The sequence below is a fragment of the Hemiscyllium ocellatum genome, chromosome 11, assembly GCF_020745735.1.
Source record: "Hemiscyllium ocellatum isolate sHemOce1 chromosome 11, sHemOce1.pat.X.cur, whole genome shotgun sequence".
Classification (NCBI taxonomy): Eukaryota; Metazoa; Chordata; class Chondrichthyes; order Orectolobiformes; family Hemiscylliidae; genus Hemiscyllium; species Hemiscyllium ocellatum.
The window spans coordinates 52,812,572-52,835,718 of record NC_083411.1 but is presented as its reverse complement, the minus strand read 5'-3'; the positions used below and the strand labels follow the sequence as shown (position 1 = coordinate 52,835,718).

Below are 23,147 nucleotides of genomic sequence, written 5' to 3'. Positions count from 1 at the left end.
AAGGAGCAGGAGAATCGACATTTCAGGCAGAAGCCCTTCATCAGGAAGCCCTTCATGGATGCTGCCTGATCTGCTGTGCATTTCCAAAACCACACTCTCGACTCTGATCTGCAGTCCTCACTTTCTCCAGATTGGTGACAGGGAAATCTCTGCTCATCTTATTTGAAATCCAGAGTGATCCCTTCTCTGGTTTAACCTGTTCATTAGTGTCACCCTGTACAAGATGGACTTTGGCAATTAACAAACTGCCCTGAAGACAGGACAAAGTGGCTGATGGTGTCTCTCTGCTTCCTTGTTCACAGGGCTGAACAGATTCATCAAGGATATTGAGATGATGATTGGGGAAAAGAATTGGCTCTTCTGGCTGTGGTGGAGAGCATGCTGGTTTCTTTTCTCATCGAGTTTGCTGTAATAAGGAGATGTTACATCTTTTAGTGTTTCAAACAGAAAATGAAGTGCAGATAATCATTCTGTTTTTGATATGATTTTAGACCTTCATTTTAAACAGATGATTTGTCCCACCAGCATATGGACCTGTTGAATACCCTGTCTGGACAGTAGCACTGGGTTGGTGTATGACCATCTTCTGTATTATGTGGGTCCCCATTGTGGCTGTAGTGAGAGTTGTCCAAGCTGAAGGCTGCACCTTGTGCCAGGTAAGGAAATAGCAAAAGTAAAACAAAAAACTGCTGATACTGGAAATTTGAAACAAAAGCAGAAATGGCTGAAGAGACTCAGCAGGTCTGACAGCTTTTGTAGATAGAAAGTGCAGTTACCATTTCAAGTCCAGTTCTGAAGATGAGTCACTGGAGTTGGGCATAAATAGCATCGTGTGGATGGAGATAGGTTGAAGTAACATCAGTGGCATTAAGTACATTTTTGGAAAGACTTCACCCCTACTCTCTCACACATACATGTCACGTGCCAACACACAGACACATGTGCATTTAACATGTATGTATGTACATGTACATTGAGGTATACAAAATTACAGTAGTAAATGAGACATATATATGTAATTCCTGCAATTAATCATAATATGGTTGTCAACCAACATGAAAATTACTCTCTTGAATTGGAATTAGCTTTTTTTTTCAGGAAATTTCTCAGCAGTCCTTCAAATCGATTCTATCCACACGACCTGTTATGAATGTCTCTGGCATTCTTCAAAAATAATTATATCAGTTTTCTCACAAAATAATTACAGATTCTATATTTAGTTTCAAGCTCTCATCCCTCTTATTGCTACCAGTATGTTCCTCTCAATTTTTCATCAAACTAACAGTCAGAAATTTCCTGAGTGAGATCATTCCTTCTTATGAAATTTTGGGACTGCCCAATCCTCCCTCCACAACTTATCTTTTTTATATCAGTTCCAACTGCAGGATGACCAGATTTGGATCTGGATTTTCTGTCGTTGGAAGTTCAATGATGGATAGAAATCAGGCAGAAATGATTAAACCTTTCCATTTTTTGCTGCTTGTACATCAGCTCCTGATTGGGGTCCGTACCTGGAAGAGCACAGTGGGGAACAACATAGAAGCAAGCTTGATTCTACGGAAGCCCCAAATTGTCTCCAACGTCAGGCAACTCCTGAGATCTTCGAGGAGAAAGTGAGGACTGCAGATGCTGCACTCCTAAAGAAGGGCTCATGCCCGAAACACGATTCTCCTGCTCTTTGGATGCTGCCTGACATGCTGCACTTTTCCAGCAACACATTTTCAACTCCTGAGCTCTGACAACTTCTAATATAATTGTGGTTCCAGTAAGTCAGCTGTGATAATCCAGATATGCTGTATGTCAGTTACTTCCTTGTAACCTGGCATTTCTTTGCCATATGTTTTATTTAAATTTCTTTTCAAACCACTTGGATGTTGTTAAACTATTCTTCTTTTCTTCAGGGTTATGCTTGGATTCTCTTGTTAACTTGTCCCAATGTCGACTTCATAATTACTATGCTCCTTTCAGTTCTTGTTGGCATTGGTCGATTGCTTTCGAGTTTATTTCACAGCTTTAACTAAATTCTTGACGGAAACTTTGTAGACGTGGGAATTTATTTAAATTAATTGGAATAGCATGACAACTCTTTGCAAGGCTGTCTTCGTTTAATAAACCACACTGGATTGAAGTATAAATTTAAAAAGTAACAAGATGATACAGTCATCTTATTGGAACCTCCCATTCCCAGGTATTTACCTGCAGTGACAGACTTCACACATACTGGTGAATCTTCTGAGACCATAAAACCGTAGTCCAGGAGTGCATCTTTGATAATCTTCACTGTGACCTTCAAAGGGCTGCTCGGCTGGTTTGTGTTAGCAGCTGTTCCATCGGCTGGACCTTGATTACTTCAATCACAAACAAAGCAAGGGTCACATTTGTCAATCATTTTCAGAATCTTATTATTTTCCATATTATTTAATCAACCTCTCACCCATCCTCACCACACCCCTTCAATCCCCCATCCCCAGCCTGGACTCGGTCAGGTTCCTGCAAAATTCTCACTCGTAGTCTCTCCCCATCGCATTGGCTTTCCGAGAGAGAGGTCATTGTAAAAGGGATTTCCTCTGCTTCTCTGTATCCACCTCAAAACTGACACACCCATTCTCTAGGAACCTGCCAAAACCAGGGTGAAAAATTCCAGCAAGCTGTTTTGAGAATGTCAAAGGATCAGAAGATTCTTGGTGAGTTAATAGAATCAAAGACAGAGGCTATGAGTCACAGAACCTCTGCTCTGTCCAAACTGCAGCAAATTGGCTAGGATGAGATCAAAATGTAGTTAGTGAATAAAACCAGGAAATTTTCAGCAAGTTTGGCAGCATCTGTGGAGAAACTTTCAGGTTCGTGAGTCACTGACACGCCCATTGAGGTGATTGATCAGTCCATGGTCTAGAATGGCGGAACAGGCTCAAGGGGCTGAATGGTCTGCTCAGGCTCCAATATGCTTTCATCAGAAGTGGGTAAAGTCAGGGTGCCATTTCCCCTCCCTGGAGATGGTGAGGAAAGGGCAAATATTTGGTTGAGTTCACCCAGAGGTGTACTCAGTCCCTTTCTCACCACCTCCACTCTGGGCAGGAAAATCCATGGTGGGCATCCTCAGCCCGCCAACAAGTAAAGCTTTTGAATCACCAGCTAATAGGCAATAGACAATAGGTGCAGGAGTAGGCCATTCAGCCCTTCGAGCCTGCACTGCCATTCAATATGATCATGGCTGATCATTCCTAATCAGTATCCATTTCCTGCCTTATCTCCATAACCCTTGATTCCAAGGGCCTAAGCCACTCATTGGGCTGAATACCCTCTCTCCCAGCTGGTGGGAACAGGGCGTGTTTTCTTCACAGGGAAGCACCACTTGCCTGAATCTGGGGCTAATTGGGACAGGGAGGGTTACTCACCCCATCCCCAATAGTGTCCCCAAAATACCCACTTTCTTACCCACTGGTGAAGCTGGTTATGGTGTGCCACTTGTGCTTCCAACCCTGAGCCTACAAATTTCTGATTGAGCAGTTACCTCTGGGTGGGTGGTGGACAGGGCAAGGATTCAGTGAGCAGGCTCCTGATTGGACAAAGGAGAAGCCCTTAAGTACCAAATTGATGCTCAATCCAATGAACTTTCATGCTGGGGTGATAAAGAGAGCCTAAGTAGGTTAATGCCCCTTGAAGTCACCTATGCCTACACTTAGTACTCACCACATTAAATCCTAGCCTTAGGGATGTACCAGGTTTTAAGCAAATGCAAGGGTAGAGAGTGGAAAGAAAAAACATGGGATGGTCTGTGATGAGATTAAAGACTGGACAATAACAAAGGGGGTAATGGTGTTAGGCAAATTAAGTCAGAATGGAACAAATCAAGGAGCAAAACACGAATGTGGAGGAGGGATACACAATGACAACAGAGTCACTGCCACAAGATTGGCTGTTTTCCCTGGAGGCTGAGGGGTGACCTTACAGAGATTTATAAAATCGTGAGGGTAAATAGATAAGGATTTTTCCATGGGGTGGGGGAGTCCAAAACTAGAGGGCAGAGGTTTAAGATGAAAAGGGAAAGATTTAAAAGGGTCCTAAGTGGCAACTTTTTCACACAAAGGGTGGTGTGTGCATGGAATGAGCTGTCAGAGGAAGTGGTGGACATTGGCATAATTACAACAGTGAAAAAGCATCTGGATGGATATATGAACAGGAAGGGTTTAGAGGGATATGGGCTAAGTGCTGGCAAATGGGACTAAATTAAGTTATCTGGTCCTCATGGATGATATGGATTTAATACTCTTTTCGTATTGCCCTGACTCTATAAATGATTCAGAGATCTGAATTATTGGGTTAGACATCAAATGGCCATGGGATTTTGATCCAGTGCTGGGAAACAGTACCTTGGAATGCCATCTTCTGGGACAGTTGTGAATTTGAAAGGCTTAGGTTTAATTTTAAAATTTTGAGTAAATTCTCCCACCCTGATGTCATGAGAGTAATGACAAGTGTGGTGACAAAATAAGGTGAGAAAGAAAAAAGTATAGATTTCCATCATTGCAAAAGAAGGTCTTGACTTGCCCTGAGCTTGGAAAGGTGAGTTCAAAGAGGTGACGACCTTATTTCAGTGCATTTGCAGTTCATTAAAAACCCAATTCGGCAGACTTACATCGCTTTTCCAAAACACCTCTCCTCTACCATGAAACGTAGACAGTGAAAATTCCCAACAGAAAGGTCAGAGCCAGTTCCTGACAACTATAGCTTGGTGAAGACCCATCCTGCCATCACCCAATGCACTTCACACATCGATGCTGACATGGCGGATTGACGCTCATTAACTTTAGCACCAGGTTACAGACTGTCAGAGACTTATCATCACTCAGACTGCCAGCTGCTTACACACCAAATATAATTCGTGTGCTTCGAGTAAGTGGTGATGTGTGAACGTTAGAGGATCCACCACAGTCATTCAATCACACTATATGGGGATGGTCACAGTCAGTTCAAGTGATGTAGTGCAGTGATTACAGGTCGGTCAGTTGAGGGATCAATCTGTGAGGGTGTGGGCCAGCTTTTCTTTGCAATGAGACAAAGGGAGAGACTCAGTATGACAGAGAGGGACACATGAGCGGAAGGAGGTGATGATGAGCAGGAGAGTGTTATGGACCAGATCAGACCAGACCCTCTCAAAATATTTTAAGAAGGTAGCCTAGGCCCTAATTGTTTCTTACTTTAAAGACAGATGTAAAGTGCCATGTCCCTATTTACTGGTCAAACTACTTGATATTAAACAAAACATAATGTATTCAAATGCTATAGTTAAAATACAACAAAAGAAAGAAGAACTTAGAATAAATTAACTCGACTGAAAAACTTAACAAGACAATAGATACAACAACTATTATTAATTAACTGTTTCAATATAGTAATATTCCATAAACACACCTTTTGGCAAAAAGGCAAATTCAGGAAACAGATTTTGACTCACATGTGATCCAGCAACCTACGAAGAGAACCGCTAACTTTTGGCTATAATCAAGAGATGGGGAAAATAGGTTCCACTTTTTCAACATCACAATAGCAACCAATGCTGAATCACAAAACTAAAAAACTAAAAACTAGAAATCCTGATTTGTGAAAGCTGGCCACACCCATCCAGGCTGCACCTATTATACCAACTTTAAAAAAAAACAAGGCCTCCCAAGTTGTTTACTTTCTAGGCTCTCACTAGCCAATTTGGCACCTCTGCCTTAAAACTTTGCTTAATCATAACCAGGACAAAACACACTTCCTAAAGCCACAGCATTGTCACAAGAAGTCATCAGGTGTCCCCAGTGAGTTAGCTGGAAATGCAGAAAGGGTTAGCAGTTTGGGAGGATGTGATGCTGTGAGCCCTTGGGTGGAACACGATGCATGCAAGTAGTTCATGAGCCTTGGCAAAGGCATGTGCCGTATCCTGAGTAAGAAGTAACAGAGAGAAGATGGTGGCACTTGATCTTGCAGAGTGCAGAAAATCTTTTCACTCTGTACACAGCACTGACCCACACTGCTCTTTATGCCAAGGTTGGTTGGCTTTGTTATGGTGTTCCCCTTTGGAGGATAGGGGAGGTGAGCAAGGATAAGGATTCCCATCCTCTCCACCAGACAGCCCAGCAGCACCTTCAGATCTCTGTCCTGGAAGGAGCTTGTCTTTCCCCTTGAGACCGTTTCCAGATCGAGCCCCTGCAGTCTGAGAGATCAATGCTGATTGGGAGAGTCTGAAGTAGTGGCAGCTGGGCTTTTGGGGCAGGGGTGGGTGGTACAAGGAAACCAGGAGAAGATCTTACCTGGAGCACAGGAAACACGATTTCATGAGAAATGCAGCCAACATCTCAGGATTATAATTAGTGAGGAGAAACGTAGAAGATGGTGTGAGAAAATTGATTGTGGGCCACTGTGAAACTCACTGGCCATCACACTTTAAGGAGAAATCGGAGAATTTAGCCCGACTTCACTGTATTGGAAAGTACAGGATGTTCAAAGGATGTACTTGACAAAAAGTTTGCAAAAAAGCAACAGATCAGTTCAAATCAGTGAGATTTTTTAAACAAATGCAGAGGAAGTTTCCTTGCTGGGTGTGAATCTGATTAGAATGTTTTTGCCTGGATAAAAAGTGCCCAGTGTTCCAGGTATTTCTGTGGGAGAATCGTAGTTACGTATGGCAGACTGTAAAACAACAGCCACATGTACCACTTTGAGGCCTTCCAGTGCCACCTTTCAGATTATGGTTTTGCTCTGTCACCATTAAATCTGGTGGCTTAATGGAATGAAATTCAGCACAGCTATTTCTCAGGGAGAAAATTCCTCAGTGTAAAATTCCTCAGTGGCTGTCAAGGTGAGTCACAGAGCATTTAAGTGCCTGACCAACACGAAGGAAAACTCAGTTCACAAAGTCTGCTGGGAATCCCCAAGCTAGAGGAAAGTATGGAAACTTAATAAATGTGCTGGGTCCTTAACAGCACTAACTGGCCTGCCCTCATGCAGTGCCCTTGTCATGTTGTGAAGTAATTTGATGTCCTTCCTGTCCATATTCCTTATGGCACTTATTTTGGATCCTTCACAACCTGGTCTACTCTCTTTTAAGGATGGGACATCCATAGTATCTATAGGATTTGTCTGTATCCTGCTTTGCAGAGCTTGCTGGAGCATCCATATAGCAGCAAAGTGGAAACAGTCTGTTGGTAAACATCTCTCCTTTTTGAATTGTTGCACACCCTTATCACACAGTTTCTTGGCTTCTATCAGAATTTTATCCAAGAACATTTGCATTTTGGGCCTGTGCTTCCCAAACTATAGCCCACTTACGATGGTGTTTGTGGTAATCATTCTTGTGGCTGTCTCATTGATCATTTGTCCGCAATGAAGAATTAAATACTGGGAGGTCAAGGGTCATAAAGTCAGAGAGTCAAAGAGAGGTACAGCACGGAAACAGACCCTTTGGTCCAGCTCATCCATGCTGACCAAATATCCCAACCTAATCTAGTCCCATTTGCCAGCGCTTGGCCCACATCCCTCTAAACCCTTCCCATTCACATACCCATCTGGATGCCTTTTAAATGTTGCAATTGTACCAGCCTCCACCACTCCCTCGAGCAGCTCATTCCATATATCCACTACCCTCTGCTTGAAAAAGTTGCCCCTTCGGTCCCTTTCATATCTTTCTCCTCTCACCGTAAGCCTATGCCCTCTAGGTCTGGACTCATCTACCCCAGCAAAAAGACTTTGTTCATTTATCCTATCCACGCCTCTCATGACTCTCTAAACCTCTATGAAGTCACCCCTCAGCCTTCAATGCTCCAGGGAAAACAGCCCCAGCCTATTCAGACTCTTCCCATAGCTCAAAACCTCCAACCCAGCAACGTCCCTGTAAATCTCTTCTCAACCCTTTCAATCCTCACAACATCCTTCCAATAAGAAGGAGATCAGAATTGCATGCAATATTTCAAAAGTGGTCCAACCAATGTCCAGCACAGCTGCAACATGACCCCCAACTCCTACACTCAACACTCTGATCAGTAAAGTAAAGCATACCAAACACTCTCCCCATCATCCCATCTCCCCGTGACTCCATCTTCAAGGAGCTATGAACCTGCACTCCAAGATCTCTTTGCTCAGCAACACTCCCCAGGACCCTACCATTAAGTATATAAATCCTGCTAAGGTTTGCTTTCCCAAAATGCAGCACCCTGTACCTATCCAAATTAAACTCCATCTGCCATTCCCCCAACCCATTGGCCCATCTGACCAAGATCCCATTGTAGTCTGAGGTAACCTTCTTTGCTGTCCAATATATCTCCAATTCCAGTGTCATCTGCAAACTTACCAACCATACCCCCATGTTCATATCCAAATCATTTATATAAATGACTAAAAGTAGCAGACCCAGAACCGACCCCTGTGTCACTCCATCAATCACAGGCCTCCAGTCTGAAAAACAACCCTCCACCACCACTGTCTGTCTTCTATCTTTGAGCCAGCTTTGTATCCAAATGGCTAACTCTCCCTGTATTTCGAACCGTGCTAACCAGACTTCCATGGGGAACCCCAACAAACATCCCACTGAAAACAACACAGACCACGTTCACCGCTTCACCCCCATCTATCACCCCGTCATTTTCTCAAAAAACTCAATCAAGTTTGTGAGACATGACTTCCCACACACAAGCCATGTTGAATATCCTCAATCAGTCCTTGCCTTTCCAAATACATGTAAATCCCATCCCTCCGGATACCCTACAACAACTTGCCCACCACCAACATCAGGAACACTGGTCTACAGTCTCCTGGCCCATCCTCACCACCCCTCCAAAACAATGGTACCATGTCAGCCAATCTCCAGTCCTGTGGCTCCCCACCTATGACCATCAATGACACAAATATCTCACCTGTGACCATCAATGACACAAATATCTCAGCAAGGGGTCCATCAATCATCACCCTAGCCTCCCACAGAGTTCTAGGATACATCTGATCAGGTCCTGGGGATTTATCCACCCCCATGCATTTCAATACTTCCTCCGCTGTAATATGGACATTTTTCAAGATTTCACCATCTATTTCCCCACATTCTATATCTTCCATGTCCTTCTCCACTAGAAAAAGGGTTGGCCCACTCAAGAACATAGGAGGGAAGTTATGTGTGGAGTCAGAAAAAATGGGTGAGATTCTTAATGAGTACTTTGCTTTGGTATTCATCGAGGAGAGGAACACGATGGATGTTGAGGTTAGGGATAGATTTTTGATTACTTCGGTCAAGTTGGCATAAGGAGGCAAGAAGTGTTGGGTGTCTAAAAGGTATCAAGGTAGACAAGTCCCTAGGTCCGAATAGAATCCATCCCAGCTTACTGAGGGAAGCGAGAGAGGAAACAGCTGGGGCCCTAACAGCATCCTTGAACATGAGTGAGGTCGCAGAGGACTGGAGAATTGCCAATGCTGTCACCCCACCCTGGTTCAAGAAGGGTAGCAAGGACAATCCAGGCAACCACAAACTGGTGAATCTGACGCCAGTGCGAGAAAATACTGAGGGACAGGATCTATTTACACCTGGAAGAAAATGGGCTTATTAATGATAGGCAGCATGGTTCCATGCAGGGAAGGTCATATCTCACCAACTTAATAGAATTCCCTGAGGAAGCAACAGTCAGTATTTACTGTGAGAAAGGAAATGGAAGATATAGATTGTAGGGAAATAGATGGTGACATCTTGCAAAATGTCCACATTACAGAGGAGGAAGTGCTGGATGTCTTGAAATGGGTAAAGGTGAATAAATCCCCAGGACCTGATCAGGTGTACCCGAGAACTCTGTGGGAAACTAGAGAAGTGATTGCTGGGCCTTTTGCTGAGATATTTGTATCATCAATAGTTACAGGTGAGGTGCCGAAAGACTGGAGGTTGGCAAACATGGTGCCACTGTTTAAGAAGGGCATTAAAGACAAGCCAGGAAACTATAGACCGGTGAGCCTGAAGTCAGTGGTGGGCAAGTTGTCGGAGGGAATCCTGAGGGATAGGATGTACATGTATTTGGAAAGGCAAAGACTGATTAGGGACAGTCAACATTGCTTTGTGCATGGGGAATCATGTCTCACAAACTTGATTGAGTTTTTTGAGGAAGTAACAAAGATGATTGATGAGGGCAGAGCAGTAGATGTGATCTATATGGTTTTCCGTAAGGCGTTCGACAAAGTTCCCCATGGGAGACTGATTAGCAAGGTTAGATCTCATGGAATACAGGGATTTGGATGCAGAACTGGCTCAAAGATAGAAGACAGAGGGTGGTCGTGGAGGGTGTTTTTCAGACTGGAGGCCTATGACCAATGGAGTGCCACAAGGATTGCTGCTGGGTCCTATACTTTCTGTCATTTACATAAATGATTTGTTTGTGAGCATATGAGGTACAGTTAGTAAGTTTGCAGATGAAACCAACATTGGAGCTGTAGTGGACAGTAAAGAGGTTTCCTCAGATTATAACAGGACCTTGATCAGATGGGCCAATGAGCTGAGAAGTGACAGATGGAGTTTAATTCAGATAAATGTGAGGTGCTGCATTTTGGGAAAGCAAATCTTAGCAGGACTTATACACTTAATGGTAAGGCCCTAGGGAGTGTTGCTGAACAAAGAGACCTTGGAATGCAGGTTCATAGCTCCTTGAAAGTGGAGTCGCAGGTAGATAGGATAGTGAAGAAGGCATTTGGTATGCTTTCCTTTATTGGTCAGAGTATTGAGTACAGGAGTTGGGAGGTCATGTTGCGGCTGTATAGGACATTGGTTAGGCCACTGTTAGAATATTGCATGCAATTCTGGTCTCCTTCCTATCGGAATGATGTTGTGAAACTTGAAAGGGTTCAGAAAAGATTTATAAGGAATTTGCCAAGGTTGGAGGATTTGAGCTATAGGGAGAGGCTGAACAGGCTGGGGCTGTTTTCCCTGGACCATCGGAGGCTGAGGGGTGACCTTATAGAGGTTTACAAAATTGAGGGGCATGGATAGAGTAAATAGGCAAAGTGTTTTCCCTTGGGTGGGGGAGTCCAGAAGTAGAGGGTATAGGTTTAGGGTGAGAGGGGAAAGATATAAGAGACCTATAGGGCAACTGTTTCACACAGAGGGTGTTAAGTGTATGGATTGAGCTGCCAGAAGAAGTGGTGGAGGTTGGTACAATTGCAACATTTAAGAGGCATTTGCATGGGTATATGAATAGGAAGGGTTTGAAGGGATATGGGACGGGTGCTGGCAGGTGGGACTAGATTGGGTTGGGATATCTGGTTGGCATGGACGGGTTGGACTGTTTCCATGCGATACATCTTTATCACTCTTATAGTCTCTAGTTCCACCAAATTGTACCAGATCTTATTACAGCCTCAATCCAATCCTGGACAAAACTGCTGAACTCCACATGAGAGGTTAAAGAGACTGGCTTTACCTTCAAGATTGTATGTAATGTCTAGTGAGGTGTGGCATTTAGATCCCTTAGGATACTGAGGGAAAACCCCGCACTAGTTGGTGCAATACCTAGTACAAAGGAAGATGCTTGTGGTTGTTCAGAGGTTGATCATGTCTGCCTCAGGACATTTTTACGAGAGTTCCTCAGCGTAATACCCTGAGCTCAGTATCAATTACTTCAGTAGCCAGTAACCTATGTTCTTTTTCTGCTATGGCATGCAGGTGAGTTAAGCTGAGATACCGCACAATATGCTGGCCTTTCTAAGTCGGGCCCACCTGGATCTTAACATAGGAGAGAATTGATAAGATAACAAAAGATCTGTCGTTCATTAAGTGTCTGGCCTTCCTTGGCCATATCCCAGTAATATCAACCATCATAAATGTCCTCAATGTTTACCTCAGCTAATTTTGCATGCCTTTCCCTGTAGTCTAGACTATCCATTATCTTCTCTCTCTTGAACATATTCTGCAGCTGCATGTTCAGATCTGAGGTGACAAAAAAGTTGCTACCGTTTCAATTCTTGACAGCTCAAGATTATTCACTATAGGGACATGGCACTTCCTCTTCTTCAACAGATGCTAAATGAGTGACAACTTATAGCAATGCAGGCAATAGAAATGGAATTGTAGGCTAACTGAATTGCTGCAAAATGTACCTTTCAGGAGAGCCTTTGTGGACTTAGAAATCAATTTGTCACATAATATATTAATATTGTCCAAGAAATGCATCAATACAGCAGAAAATAGATAGTGTCTCATGGCAAAGGTCAAAACCAACAGCATGACTTCTGCAGTAGTCTTTGGGGAGCCTGGGAAATATAATTTATTGAAGACTTCAGTAAAAACATTTCCTGCTGTTCCTTCTCTAGATGCAGCACTCCCTTCAGTGTCCAAATTGCTTTCTTGTGCAACATCTGCAAAAGAGATCAGTGAGACACCAGGGTTATGCCCTGGCTAACAGAGGATAGTAATGCGGAACGTAGGCAGCAATCACAGAGGATTTCTGCTAGCATTTTCCATCGGTTCTCGTCAACGCCGATCACCATGTGTAACCACTGTGCAGATCTGTGAGAGGTCAAATTGTATGCTGGCATGCACTATTGATGCCTGGGCATATGTGAATGCTTCCAGTTGCTGCAATGTGATGAATTATGGAATGTCATACCTGCATAATCATCTTCACACCCAGGGGCAACTGCAGCCACCCCAGGATCCTATGCACTCACTTTGGCTGCTTCCTGTTGAAGGAGAGAATCAAAGCATAATAAGAGATGACTACTTAGCAGATGATGACATGAAGTGCACTCTTGCATTTGAAGGTCTCAGCCTTATTGAAGGAAAAGAGAATATAACTTAATGTGGCCTCCTTTACCTTTTGCAAAGGCTCAGCATCCAGTTGCTCCCCCATTCTTCCTGCTGTCAGACACTTGTTGAGATGGGACAGCATGGCTCTGAAAATGAATCGCTCCATTCTGGTTTATCACTACTGGGAGCCTGACTGCACTGACCCTGTACTGCTTTTGAGGTTGCCACTGGGTGTCCGTTGGTCCCTTATCTGTAATGTCCCCACACCACTGTATCTTTTAGTTCACTGTAGGTTTCATCCAGTTTGGAACCATTCTCACTGCTGACATTTGCCTGAGTCTGCTTTGCAGCCAAGGGGTTAGCATGCTTTGTCACCTGTAAAAGGTTGCTCGGGGAACTGGCTTTTTGAAGTCTGGTTCAGTGCAGACCTTGTAACTGCACACAGGATGCTTTGGAACTAGTTGTATAAGTGATGGTGACCATGCTTGCAGAGGACAAAACAGTGCAGAGTTGTGCCAAGATGCCTGTTCAAGATGTGGCAGAAACAAAAACAACGCTCTATTCAGAGTGGTCCAGCACTCTGCTCAATTGCAGACTGTATGCTCAAGGAATTATGACATGACTCACTTTCACTGCTGCTATAGCTCAAACTGTGACCTCCTGCAGTGACTCCCCACCCTCACAGGCCCTCCATATACTCTGTGGAAAGGTAATTGCATTAATTGGTGTGTCAAGCTGAACTTGGCTGTGATCCGAGTATCTGCTTAAAGGCAAAGGAGTTGCAGCCTACTCCATGGGGAGATTGCTTCAAGTTATCTATTGCCCACGCTGGGCACCCAGGTGGCATTGAATTTTCACTACCCACTTCTAATTATCAACTCACTGAAAGTACTTTTTGAGTATCTTCTTGAGATGGGCATATCTGGATTTTAAACCACCGTGATCCGCTTTGAAATTAAGTGACATTGTGATTTGAGCAGCTTTTTGTTTTAACAGTAAAATGGCTTCTCAATTATTTTTGAAGAAACTGTGTAATATGAAAATATAATATGTGAAGATCACTGTGATTGTAGAAAGTACCACGGTACTACATCCTGGATGATGAAATACAAACCTCAACAAGCAGCCCTTCCAACTAAATTTATCAATCAATCCAACCAATATTTCCTGCAGAAGTCAACTTATCATGCCTGTGTAGTCTCCTCGTGTCTGACTTCCATGTTTTGCCTGACCTAATATAACATGGGTTCACTGCCACTGTGACACTTCTGAATCTTGATAATTTGTTGAAACCCAAATTGTTGGACTGCCATGAGTCACTATAAACCCCTTTTAGCACCAGTACCTGCAGCCATGATAGCTGCAATCTGCGCTTGAATGCATGTGAGCTTCTGATACTGTATTCAATGTTATGCTCACCCCCTGAAAAGGATCCGTAGACTGGCTACCCCAGATCATTAGGATCATTAGTGAGGAGGGTGCCTCTTTTTCTTTATTTGCCTTACCCCCACGCCTCCCCCCCACCTCCCGCCCATCAAATGTTTGCAACGAAATTAATTTAAAACTGATGCTTTGTGAATACATTTCTTCCATACTTAAATAAATTTATGTTTTAAAAAGTGCCAATTTTTTAACCAAGCTTTCTTGAGCTATCAAGAATGAGTTCATCAATTACCATATATGGGGAGAATTAGTATCAAAGCACAGACCATATGGATTAGAAATAAGAGGTTAGTCCAAGAAGCTAAAAGTTCAAAAAACAGATTTGCAAATCAGTCACTGGATTGTTCACAAATTGTACATTGTGGTCATTGTAGTGGGGTTTACTAGCAACATTGACATTGAGAGTTGAACAGTCAATTTCAGCATGCTTAATTCACAAGTTGGATGAGGTTTTGTTGTTCTGATTCCTTTTAATTGTGACTGAACTCCAGGGTTTAAGATGAGAGAGTTCTTCTGTCGTCCTATTCCTTTCACCTTGTTAGCTTCTACCCCTCAGACTGAGAAAATCCCTTTTCTGGATTAATGGTGCTGGAAAAGCACAGCAGTTCACGCAGCATCCAAAGTGCAGCGAAATCGACGTTTCGGGCAAAAGCCCTTCATCAGGAATAAAGGCAGTGAGCGTAGAGAGATTATCTTTCCACGCCTTAGGCTCACTGCTTTTATTCCTGATGAAGGGCTTTTGCCCGAAACGTCGATTTCGCTGCACTTTGGATGCTGCCTGAACTGCTGTGCTCTTCCAGCACCACTAATCCAGAATCTGGTTTCCAGCATCTGCAGTCATTGTTTTTACCTGAGAGAATCCTTTATCTGCATAACAGAGGAAAGGGGTTACTTTAAACAACGTTAAGTTTTAAACAACATTAATTCTCTTTACCAGGCTAATACTCGCAGGTACGTTAACTCATTGGCATACGTGAGGTCATTTAAAGAAGCTTCTGAAGGGGCTGCCTTCAACACAAAATGTGTCCGCAATTTGGGACATAATCTGCGGGACAAGGCATGCTGTTGAGCAGAGAGTCATCAGCCCCTCATTACTTTTGTAGTCACCAGAGATCACAGACCAGTCTGTTTTGACTTTCTTCTTCCCCTTTGAAGGATTGCTGTTTGTCGTTCCCTTCATATCATTTGGTTTGATATTCCATGGATTTCTATCTCCTTGCAGCCACTTATTTTAAATTAACAGCTATCATTCCTCATTTAAAAACTGATTTTAGAGTTATAAATTTAAATGTCCACAGTACTTCATTGTTTTGACTTGTGGGTATTACGTCTTCTGGTTATACTGTACTGGAAGCTGAGATTTGCTGTTCAATTGTATACTGTGTAGTGCAAGTATTTTCATGGAGTTGGTCACTCTTTCCAGACTAAAAGGAATGGTTTCCAGCTCTGTGCAAAGTTCGGTGCCAAAGCTCATACCATCCTCGTTGACAATGCTCACAGATCATTTGGCAGAGCATCCAATGAATTATACATTCCTGTCTGTAGGCTCATCAGCCTTTTCTATAGGTCATCCTTCCAACTTCCGATGTTTCCTTCACTGCAGACCTCATACATGACCTCTGCAGTAACTACCTGACAGCAGTGTTACCCTCTCCTCTTGGCCTAACTGGCAAATCCTGGCAAATACATATTCCCTTAAGTTCAGGTCCTTCGGTCACTGCTACCTCAGGGTCTTCCCCAGTCTTGTGTCTTCCCCAGTGAACACAGATCTGAAGTACCCATTTAATTCTTCTGCCATTTCTTTGTTCCCTGTAATATATTCCCCTGTTTCTGTCTTCAAGGGCCCAATTTTAGTCCTAACCATTTTTTGCCTTGCACATACTTGAAAAAGCTTTTACTATCCTCCTTTATATTATTGGCCAATTTACCTTCATATCTCATTTTTCCTCTGCGTATTTCCTTCTTAGTAATCCTCTATTGTTCTTTAAAAGCTTCCCAGTCCTCTGTTTTCCCACTTATCTTTGCTATGTTATACTTTTTCTCTTTTAACTTTATATGTTTCTTAACTTCCCTCGTCAGCCACGGCCACCCATGCCTCCTCCTGGGATCTTTCTTCCTTTTAGGAATGAACTGTTCCTGCAACTTCTGCATTATACACAGAAATATCTACCGTTGTTCCACCACGGTCATCCCTGCTAAGGTCTTGCACCATTGAACTTTGGCCAGGTCCTCCCTCATAGCTCCATAGTTCCCTTTATTCAACAGAAGTACTGTCACTTCCGACTGTACCCTCTCCCTCTCAAATTGCAGATTGAAATTTAATGTATTACGGTCACTACTTCCCAATGGCTCCTTCACTTCGAGGTCCCTGACCAATTCTGGTTAATTACACAATACTAGATCCAGAATTGCCTTCTCCCTGGTCGGCTCCAGCACCAGCTGCTCTAAGAATCCATCTCTGAAGCACTCCATAAAGTCTCTTTCTTGAGGTCCAATACCATCCTGATTCTCCCAGTCTACCTGCATGTTAACATTCCCCGTAACAACTGTAGTAACATCTTTACCACAGGTCAATTTCAGCTCCTGATTCAACTTACATCCGACATCCAGACTACTGTTTGGGGGCCTGTAGATGACTCCCAAGAGGGTCGTTTTACCCTTAGTATTTCGCAGCTCTATCCACACTGATTCTACATCCCCTGACTTTAGGTCCCCCCGCGCAAGGGACTGAAAATCGTCCCTTTCCAACAAGGCCACTCCACCCCCTCTGCCCGTCAGTCTGTCCTTACGATAGCACGTGTAGCCTTGAATATTCATTTCCCAGGCCTGTCCACTTGAAGCCACGTCTCAGTTATCTCCACAATATCGTATCTGCCAATTTCCAAAAGAGCCTCAAGCTCATCCATCTTATTTCTAATGCTTCGTGCGTTCATATACAGCATTTTTAACTTGTTACTGCTCTCACCCTTCCCATCAACCCCTATTCCACTCAACCTTACAGCATGATCCCTTTTTGAATTTTCTGCCTCATTGATACAGTTGTCTTTCTTGACTTCTCTTGTTCTAACTTTTCCTTCAACTCCCTTTTTGTACATCCAGTTTGTCCCCTCCCCCCCGCTACTTAGTTTAAATGTAGCGGTGTTGCAGTAGAAAACCTGCCTGCCAGAATGCTGAGCCCTAACCTGTTAAAGTGCAAACCGTCTCTCTTGTAGAATTTATGTTTGCCACAAAATGTACCCCAGTGATTCAAGAACTTAAATCCTTGCTTCCTGCACCAGTTCCCCAACCACACATTCAAGTCCATTATCTCCCTGTTTCTGGCCTCACCAGCCCGAGGAACTGGAAGCAAACCAGAGATAACCACCTTGGACGTCCTGCTTTTCAGCCTTCTTCCTCGTTCTCCAAAGTCCCGCTTCTTCCCGACATCATTTGTGCCGACATGTACCACCACCTCTGGCTCTTCACCCTCGTCCTTGAGGATTTCCTGCACTCTGTCCGCGATGTCTTTCACCCTGGCACCAGGAAGACAACACACCATCTTTAAATCCCGTCTGCTGCCACAAAACCCCGGTCAGTTCCTCTCACAATGGAGTCCCCTATTACCACGGCTCTGTGCGATGTCCGACTCTTCCGCTCTGCCTCTGCGCCAACTTTTGAGTGACAGACCTGGCCGCCTCGCGGACTGGCAGTGTCATCAGTCTCTACTGTTTCCAACAGCTTCAACTTGTTCCTGACAGGTACTTGTCCCGGGGTCTCTTGCACCTGTCTCCTCTCTTCTGCTCTCTTCTGGCATGATTGGTGTAATAACCTCGCTGAAGGTCTTGTCCAGAAAGATCTCATTCCCTTGGATGAGCCTAAGGTCCTCGAGTTCTTTCATCAGCGCTGCAATATGCTCAGTCAATAGCTGAATGTGCACACACTTTCCGCACATGTACGAGTCAGACACACCAGAGTCGTTGACCTCCCACATCAAGCACATAGCGCACTGAACCAGCTGGGCAGTCATGTCTTCACCCTCTTCAACTGTGGCGTAATCACTTCACTCAACCTCCTTTTCAAAGACTCCTGAGCTGAAGCCTCACTCTTCGATTAAAAACTTCCTTAGACTCTTGTTTTGTAGCAAGCCTGTGACTCTTAATTTAGATTCTTAACACACCCACTTTAATAGCAAATCACTTACCTTCCCGACTGACTTTGCGCTCTGCCTGAACTTCCGCCCAGCTCCCGCCACTCTCTGCTGCGAAAAGAGAGAGTTGACGTTTTGAGCACAAGCTCTTCATTTCTGATTAAGGGCTTAAGCTCAAAACATCGACTCTACTGCTCCTCAGATGCTGTCTGACCAGCCGTGCTTTTCCAGCGCCACACATTTTGACTCTAATCTCCAGCATCTGAAGTCCTCACTTTCTCATGTCGGCCCGACCAAGTAATAATTGAAGTTTCCTTCCGTAAAGGACATTAGTGAACCAAAGGGGTGTTTCTAACAATCAACAATGGATTCATTTGAATTCATTAGACTCTTAATTCCAGAGTCTATTGAATTCAAATTATACCATCTGCCGTGGCAGGATTCAAACCTGGATTCGCAAAACATTCCCTGGATCTCTGGATTAACAGTCTACCGATAATACCAGTAGGCCATTGTCTCCCCTAAGGCTAGGCTAAGCTAAGCATGTTTGCAAACAGTGAGGGAGAAAATTCTGATGCCGATGATCATGACATGATGCTGAGTTGCAGCATCTAACATCAAGGCAACTGAGTTACCAGTCAAGAGCAACTGAAAATAACACACTTCTCTTCAAATCGGTATACAATCACCAGGTCAGAATGAGTTGTCAAACCTCCAAAACGATTTATTGATGATTGGATTATCAATCTTCTTAATTCACATTTTTATTGTTTGTTGGTAACCTCAGTCAATGCAGAAGTTGAACCTGTGTTGTTGGTGCCCCTCGCCCCCCCCTCCCCCCCAACATTGTAACTCAGCCATCCAGGAGAAAGTGAGGACTACAGATACTGGAAATCAGAGTCAAAACGTGTGTTGCTGGAATCATCTTCCTGTTAAAGAGCTTATGGTCGAAACATCAACTCTCCTGCTCCTCAGATGCTGCCTGACCGGCTGTGCTTTTCCAGCATCACTCTCTTTAAAACCAACCATCCAGCCAACTGAGCCAAAAGAAAACAGTGTGGTGGTGGTGGATAAGCAGGAATATCATAGGGGATAGTGGAGGAGCTGATCATCACAGGAGGAGACTGAAGAGAAACAGAAGGAACATCGGTGAAAAGGGAGAAGGCTAGGAGAGGTGGGGAGGGTATATAATGTAGAGGAGGAGGGTAGAGTGTGAACAAATCAAAGGAAACATTAACGGCCGCATCTTTCTCTTAACTGGCTCATACAAAGGGCTAGCAGAGAATGTGCACTATAATGGGAAGGGTTCAAGATCTCTTCCTGCACAACGCAATTATACGCAACAGAAACAGAAATTGAAGAATATGATTGCACAAGGCCTCATTTGAAGGCTTGGCAATGAAGGGAAGCTTTTGCTACAGATTAAAAGTGAATGAACAATTCTGTGTCTCAAACATAATTTCTCTCAGAGAGAAGCACTTGGGTGCACCAACAGTGACAATGGTGGTGGAGCTGGTGGGAAGCAGAGAGTATTCCACATACAGCCATGCAGGAGCATTCACAGGTACATGTGTCTGGAAGTTAAGGGCATAGGGATCAGGCTGTTCTGCCACCTGCGGAATTCTAAAAGCAAAGGAATGTGGATGCTGGAAATCTGAAACAAGAACAAAATTTGCCAGAGAAACTCAGCAGGTCAGACAGCTTCTGTGCAGAGAAAGCAGAGTCAACATTTCAGGACCAGTGATCCTTCTTCAGAGCTCATTGTTGCTAGGAAAAGATGGAATATACACTGAAGACAGGGATTGGGAGAACGGAGTGAACAACAGGTGGCGATGGAGCCCACACAAAGAGAGAACACTTGTTGGGCAGACAAAGGAATGGATACTGTTGAGCCTGGGCGAAAGAAAAGTTGCTTATGGGGACTATTAGTGAGTGAAAATGGGTTAGCTGCGATGAAAGGAGCCCAAGGTCATCTGGAAACTCTGGTCAGCATCCCATTTCCATTTGGGGTCCCTGCAGTTGTCAGGACTCGATATCAAGTTCAATATTTTTCGGGCCTGAGCACCTTCATCCATGTCATCCCTCCCACTGGGCCTGACCTTGTCAAAACAGTGTTGGGGCATACATAATGGTAAATTCATTGCTTTTGGATCCAATATTCTATCATAATAACAATCTAACTGTTTGAACATAGGACAGAAAACATTTCTTCTGGTATGCACTATCACAAATTTCCATATGTACCAGTTTAGTAAATGATTCATTGTAGGAACAAAACATTGAAAATGATTTGACATAAACCACTGAAAAGTGCACCGTCAAGACTACAACAATGTCTCATAAAAGTTCAGGGACATAACTTTGATATTTGTTACAATCTGGGCTACTTCAGACACAATGAGAGGTGTACCAACGCCAAATTAGACAATGGCTGTTTGGCTGCACTTACAAAAAAATTACATAAGAAAACATCATCAATATCATTCCAGATGAATATTGGTCAACAGTAAGAAAAAAGACAATGAATGATTCACAACTGAGGGCATTTTGGAAAGTTATTATCAAAGTCCGGCCTGATGGGATACAAAACGTGCCAGATGTGCTCCAAGGGATTTAGCCAGACAAGGATGAGCCAGGGACCCTCAAGAGGCATGCTTTTCAAACATAAACAGATGCTTGTAGCTGAAGCTCTTTAGTAAACTCTATTGCCTCATTATACCAGGGGCATATGGGCATAGGGTGAAAAAGGCCCCTGTACAGCTCACTGTGTATTGCTCAGTTCACAACAGAAAAATCGAGAAGACTGTGAGGGTGTATCAGGCATGTCAAAGTCAGCCACCACATCAACAGAAAAAAAATTTCTCTACCCTCACAAGATTCCAATATATCTTTGCTTGAAGCTTGTAACAGATTTACTTACCATCCACGGTGACAATTTTCACCAAGTCACTGAGTAATATTCCAATTTTCCAACCACCAGACATTGGAAGGATTGCTCAAGTACACCCATGGTAATCACCATAAGTATAAAGTGCATTGTGTACCTGGAGAAAATATCTGAAATTGGATCATACTGCACTGATAAATATTTTATGGACCTAGGATACCTTGGATGTGTACTACATGGGGTCTAAATCATGTGACAGCCTCACCACATTATCCCAGACCCAATATTTTTGCTGAAGGAAATGGTTCATACTATTCAGCCATTCGTCATGAAATGAGCAACTGGACACCATCTCCATATTGCCATGTCACACTTCATAACAATACGTCTAGGTATGGGCTTTCTATTACCAGCAACAATCACATTAAAAGCAAGTCAGGACACATTTGCCAAGTCATGAACAGTCCAATTTCCTATAAATATGGGATAAACATCTTGAACATTCAGGCAGAATAAAAACAGCACTCATTTGACATCTGGGTGTGGAATTATCTAGTTTGTGAGAGTGGTAAAAGGTTTGAATCATACATCCCATCCAGAGAACATGGTCACCCACAGAAGTACTCAGAAAGTGCAGTGAGCTTTAAACCCAAGGAGTCACAATATCTCATGGAACAATGAGAAAGAGGAATAGAAAATAATTTGGGGAATTGTACAACATTCTAACATTGAGCATTCTGACTGTGCACAGAACACCACCAGAGGTAAACTCAGGGAATGAAAATGTTGAACGCAACCATGAAAATAATCTCCTCTTTAACAAAAGTAAAGTCACCAAAATATCAGTGAGCCAAGAACAGTCAGTTGATAAATCTAGATCACAGGACAGAAAGAAGATCATGAGATCTGGAAGGATTATTAAATTATTGATTCATTATACAACCATTTAAAGTCTTAAACAGTTCAATTCTTAAACTCCTAAGCACAGTGACCTATTTTTGGAGTGATAGTTCTCACAACCAGTCTGAGATATATTTATTTTCATTCATGTATGTTATAGGAATATAGTAATATCATTTTAAGAAGAACATGCTGATGAGCATATAACCTTGATATAATACATGTCACTGACAGCAATAGACTTGTTCAGTGTACAGTACATATTGCGAAGGGAGAGCAGCTATGCTTCCCTGTAACAACTAACCGTGATAACGAATATGTCTGCTGAGCAATTTTATGACATAATAAACTGAACCGTGGTCCTGTTTCCCAGACCTATTGTAAGAGTGGATTATCTGAGAATAAACTCAGAATCACAGCAAGATATCAATATGACATGATCACTGCACAACATTAAACAACTGCAAAAAGAATGGACCAGAACACTAATGCCTTCTTTATTTTTTCATCCTGAGAATTTGATCACCTTTTACAGTTACTGAGTACATGTGAAAACAGCTGATATCACTGAAATACAACCTACCTGTGTCACACATAGAAGGCCAAGCAGATAAAATAACGAACAAACACCAGCTGTCAGAAGAACTCGCTTTGATTGGACCATTGTAGGGAACTGGTCTTGCAGGGCTGTCATAACTGTTTCTAATGGAAGAAAATGTCAAATGAAGACATTAATTAATAACTTGCACAATGACAGGACAAAACACCACTGGACACACCAAAGCCCTGGAGTAAAAGGTTTCTGCATCCATTTTTCTGGCTCTGAGATATGTATTTTTCCCCCAGTTGTATTTTTCCTGTTGCTCTGATGCAGAGGAAAACTGCATCATCGTTATCCTCAAATATCACGTAGGGTGTTTCAACATGAGTGAGTTTCAACATGAGTGAATTTCAACATGAGTGAATAAGTTTGCTGACCATCCTGCTCCCTGTAAGGCAGGTAAATAAAAATCCCCATCTCTTGAACAGTAAGATCTGTCTCA

The 23,147-nt window shown here is 43.1% G+C and overlaps 1 protein-coding gene and 1 pseudogene across 1 annotated transcript in view; both read right to left on the bottom strand.

Annotated features, from left to right (window-relative positions):
- Positions 1 to 12,914, bottom strand: part of LOC132819992 (sodium- and chloride-dependent neutral and basic amino acid transporter B(0+)-like) — a 95,246-nt pseudogene extending 82,332 nt beyond the window's left edge.
- An 80-nt stretch (positions 12,915 to 12,994) lies between these two features.
- LOC132819991 (sodium- and chloride-dependent neutral and basic amino acid transporter B(0+)-like) overlaps positions 12,995 to 23,147 on the bottom strand; it is a 37,391-nt gene continuing 27,238 nt past the window's right edge. Inside the window, exons 10-11 of the mRNA XM_060831925.1 lie at positions 15,042 to 15,058; positions 12,995 to 13,123 (exon numbers count right to left, since the gene is read on the bottom strand). Coding sequence (XP_060687908.1) covers positions 12,995 to 13,123; positions 15,042 to 15,058 — 146 coding nt within the window. The remainder of the gene's footprint in view (positions 13,124 to 15,041; positions 15,059 to 23,147) is intronic.